Source organism: Apaloderma vittatum, unplaced genomic scaffold (genome assembly GCF_000703405.1).
Source record: "Apaloderma vittatum isolate BGI_N311 unplaced genomic scaffold, ASM70340v1 scaffold34956, whole genome shotgun sequence".
Taxonomy (NCBI): Eukaryota; Metazoa; Chordata; class Aves; order Trogoniformes; family Trogonidae; genus Apaloderma; species Apaloderma vittatum.
This window is the reverse complement of record NW_009720681.1, coordinates 797-5,315: the sequence shown is the minus strand read 5'-3', so window position 1 is coordinate 5,315 and position 4,519 is coordinate 797. Positions and strand designations below refer to the sequence as shown.

The following is a 4,519-nucleotide window of genomic DNA, read 5'->3' as shown; positions in this document are numbered from 1 at the left end:
GGATGCTCATAGACAAGACACTGGTCTTCTCACAAGTATTTCAGTGCCTCATTTCATTCTACTTGAGTCCTTTTCAACTAGGAATGAGGTCTTCCTCATGGCAGCAAACAATCATTATTCACTTACAGATATGCTGATCACATACTAAAAACTATCTCAGTACTTCAAATAAAAAAAAAATGCCCTAAAGACTCAAAATTATGAACTGCTTATGCCTTTACAAGAGTAAGAAACACAAATGAGTACATTTGGACATACTTTTGTATGCTCGTATGGAATCTCAAGTGAAGGGTGGTGGCAGACAATTGTCTTCAAATCTGATGTCACTGCAAGTTCCACCTTGCTATAAAAACAAAAAAAGACAATCTTAAAATATATCCCTTTCAATTTTCAGAAATGCTGAGCAAACTGAGCAACCCCAGTGCCAAAGAAAAACAGATTTGACCCTGCCTTTATTAATTCCCAAGAATCCTCTATAGAATAAACCTTTGTAAAATAAGGCTCACATACTTGAACTGAACTTCCTCTTTTTTTCCCCCAACTATCTTCATGTTTCTGTTTTGGATGGAGAGGAAAAAAAAAAGGCTACAATAAAGTGTAAAGGATAGCTGGAAGTATGGGCCGGAAAAAAAACTCAACCAAACACTTTTAGTAACTGCATACAAAACTGTAGCAACAGATGGGGATAATTAGTATGGTACTTAAAAATTAAAGAATAGGAAAAAAAAAAAGCTCTGTTTGGAGTTCCAACTTTTATATTTTGTAAAAGATGATGAGTGTGATGAAAAAGAAGTCCTATTGAGAGGTTCCTTGAGTTCCCATGACACATTAGCTTCCTAAAACCTTGTATGACAGAGATGCTGTGTTTCTCACTCTATTTATATAATTTTTCCAGTTTCTACACAAGTTTCCCAGGCAGCAGCACAAAAATACCTGGACTTTTGCCTTAACAATAAGCACAGATGAAAATCACTGCTCGCAGCTAATTTTGCTCTCCCACAAAACTGCATGGGCACCGGGGTCATCATCATGTTTAGAATGAGTCCTCCATGATTTTTCATTATGTTTTTTTTAAAAATATTAACTTCATGATCATTACAACTGGAAGCAGTACTTAAGTTAATTACACATATCCAAAATTAGCAGGTATTTGATACCGTTATATGACAACTTTAAAACAGAGAAACTAGCCCTGGAATAAATGTCACATGAAAAGGCCCCATCAAAGCATGTTTAGAGTACCAATTGTAGTCTTCAGGGAGAATCGAATATGTAGATTTATGGGAAGCATGATACACAGTTCCATCTGAAAAAAAAAAAAAAGAAAAATCATCACATAACACTATCGTAAAAACAAGCAGAGCTACACCAAATTTAAGAATGTTTACATTTTCGTTCTGTTCCAGGTCTTAATCAGAAATCATAATCATACTCAAGTTTTAGATTAACAAACCCCAAATAGTGTGCAAATAGAAGTTCACTTTACTACACAGAGTCCTAGTGCAATCAAAAAATACAGTAGCTATGTAGCCGTGGCCTATGTTTGCATTTCCAGTTGTATTGTTTTCCTAAGGACAAAACATACTATGGACAAAATACCCATAGATTTCACCATTAGAGCATATTCTTTATACATACAAAGAACACTATCTTATGATTTACAGGGAAGATTTTAATTTCATTCATAGCAATATTTATTATAAAAATCAAATTTGTATTTCATTGACAACTGCTATCTATGGTATGCTAAACACAAAACTTCAATGCCTTGGCTGTCACAACACTAGGGAACTTCACCCCTTTCCCCAGGTACCTGCCGCTCCAAGGAAAGAATCGCAAGGGCCAACAGCACCTGGGACTGTACTAAGTGGACAGAGGAAAGGGATTATCTTCATCTACTCAGCACTTGTTGGACCACATCTAGATACTATGGCCAGTTTGGGGCCTTTTAATAGAAGATAAACTTGAACGAGTTCAGTGAAGGCCTGTCAAGATGGTCAAGTGACTGCAGGTGGCTCAGCCCAGAGCAGAAGCAGCTTTGGGGAGACCTAACCAGCGGCCTCCAGTGAGTTATGTATGAGAACTGGGGTTCCTGAGGAGGAGTCAGTCTGTTTGCAGTGGTGCACAGTGTGAGGATGAGAACATGAAACAACATAAGCTGAAATGAGAGGCTCTGAGTGGATATGTAGAGAAATGTTCCCCTCATGAGGAGAGCCAAGCAGTGGGAGTGGGGCCCAGGTAAGTTTGTGCTGTTTCCATCCCTGGAGATTTCAAACACCCAGATGGACAAAGTCCTGAGCGACACAGTGGGACTGCAGGGCTGAGCCTGCTTTGAGCAGGAGGCTGGACCCTCAAAGTCCCTTCCAAATGATTCTTCCCACAATTTCATTCCCCTTTTTTCATAGAATCATAGAATTATTTAGGTTGAGAAAGATCTTTATGATCGAGTCCAACCGTTAATGTAACATGTGGTGTTTGTTAATAGAATCACAGAATGGTAGGAGCTGAAAGGGACCCCTGAAGATCATCTAGTCCAACCCCTCTGCCCGAGCAGGATCACCCAAAGCAAATCACACAGGAATGTGTCCAGGAGGGTTTCGAAAGTCTCCAAAGACAGAAACTTCACAACCTCTCTGGGCAGCCTCTACCAGTGCTCTGTCATCCTCACAGTAAAAAAGTATTTCCTTATGTTTGGGTTGAACCTCCTGTTTCCCAGTTCATAACCACTGTCCCTTGTCCTGTCACTGAACACCACTGAGAAGAGTCTGACCCCTTCTTCCTGCCACCTGCCCTTTAGATATTGATAAGCATTGATGAGATCTCCCTTCAGCCTCCTCTTCTCCAGGCTAAACAGACCCTGCTCTCTCAGCCTGTCCTTATATGGTGGATGCTCCAGTCCCCTCATCATCTTAGTGGCCCTGCACTGGACATTCTCCAGTAGTTTCTCATCCTTCTTGAACTGGGGAGCCCAGAACTGGACACAGTACTCAAGGGGAAGCCTCATCAGCACAGAGGAGAGGAGGAGGATGACCTCCCTTGACCTGCTGGCCACACTCTTCTTAATGCACCCTAGGATGCCACTGCCCTTTTCGGCAGTGATACAAAATAAATGGTTAAACAGTAATAATCCCTTATCTAGGAACCACACCAGGGGCATCTTGCCTTTGACAGCCACATAGTTATGCAAGGCCTGGAATGGGCCTGGGAGGTGCCTGTAGTTGACTTTTATGAGTACCCCCCCCACACACACACAAATGCATACGTAAGTTTCCAAGTTGGGTGAAGCTTCTTCGACTATCACACTTCAAGAACCGAATTATGATCATAAGAACAAAGTCTTAGTATGTTCCGAGCCTTTTGTTTTTAAATAAGGCAAAAAACCATTTCAGCTTTTTTCTGAAGTTATTTTATTTAGACCATCTTTAGTTTTAATACAGACAGGACAGAGGTCATTCAGTATGTCAAAATCAAGTGAGCTTAAAGAATTAAGAAACTTCTGTGTAGCTATTTTCCTCCTATTTTAGATGTAAAATTCTTAAATTTAGAATTTCTGTTAGCACTTCTATACTCCAGTTCTTCCAATTAAACCACTCTTAGTTATTAAGAAGTTGAGTTCTGGTAAAATATTACTGCAAAAAGATTGTTCAAATTCCTTCCTAAGATTTCTTCCTCCTCCTTTCCCACTAACCTCTAAAACGTAACATGCCCATTATATTTTCTCAGTTCCTCTCTCTCTCTCCTACATCCTCCTACCGACATCTAAAAATGGACAAAAATCTAAGAAATAACATTGCCTATTTTCATTTTTTCTCTGTTTAGGTTAAATAATGACATTTTACCATAGCTTTTTCTCATTACTGCTTTTAAGTCTGAAAATGTAAACCTAAATCTTCAAAATACAAGCAGCGGTAAAAGGAGTGGCATTTAGAAGCTAATTAATAAATCAGAGGAGCATCATACATGGACCATGGAAACTTTAAAAGAAAAAACAAAAACAAACCCATATATCCTTTAATTGTTAGCAGAGAATACAGAATAACAGACCTGATTCTGTTAAGCTAAAAATTCATTTCCATGCTTCCATTGCTTTAAACAGTACAGGAAAGAGGCTCTTAAGGAACACATTTTAACCTAGTACTTCTACAATTTCATCACTACTTACTCCACAGAGGGGCCTGCTGACAGGTTGCTACTGAATGCATCCGAAAGAGGTTGGACCATGCAGTTCTAAGTGATGTTGCCATACTGACAGCCGAGAGGAAACCAGTTCTGAATCAGATGGAACTCAGACAGATACCGTGTCCTTTGTTCCTGCAGAACACTCTCTGGAAGAAACCAGTTTTATAACTGTTAAGGGCACAAGAGACTGATAATCTAATTTCTTTAAGATTTTAAGAATAAATAATATTTACACAGCACATCACAGAATCACAGAAGATTAGGGGTTGCAAAGGGACCTCGAAAAATCATCTAGTCCAATCCCCCAGACAAAGCAGCATCACCTAGAGTAGGTCACACA

At 39.5% G+C, this 4,519-nt stretch overlaps 1 protein-coding gene across 1 annotated transcript; it reads right to left on the bottom strand.

The window, feature by feature from the left end:
• Positions 1 to 258: 258 nt before the first annotated feature.
• LOC104275202 (28S ribosomal protein L42, mitochondrial-like) lies at positions 259 to 4,244 on the bottom strand (the record flags this gene model as incomplete). Its single annotated transcript, XM_009871083.1, has 3 exons — positions 4,163 to 4,244; positions 1,243 to 1,306; positions 259 to 343 (listed from the first exon to the last, which is right to left on the bottom strand). Coding segments are annotated over exons 1-3 (231 nt in total), but the record flags the coding sequence as incomplete, so codon positions are not given.
• Positions 4,245 to 4,519: the final 275 nt, after the last annotated feature.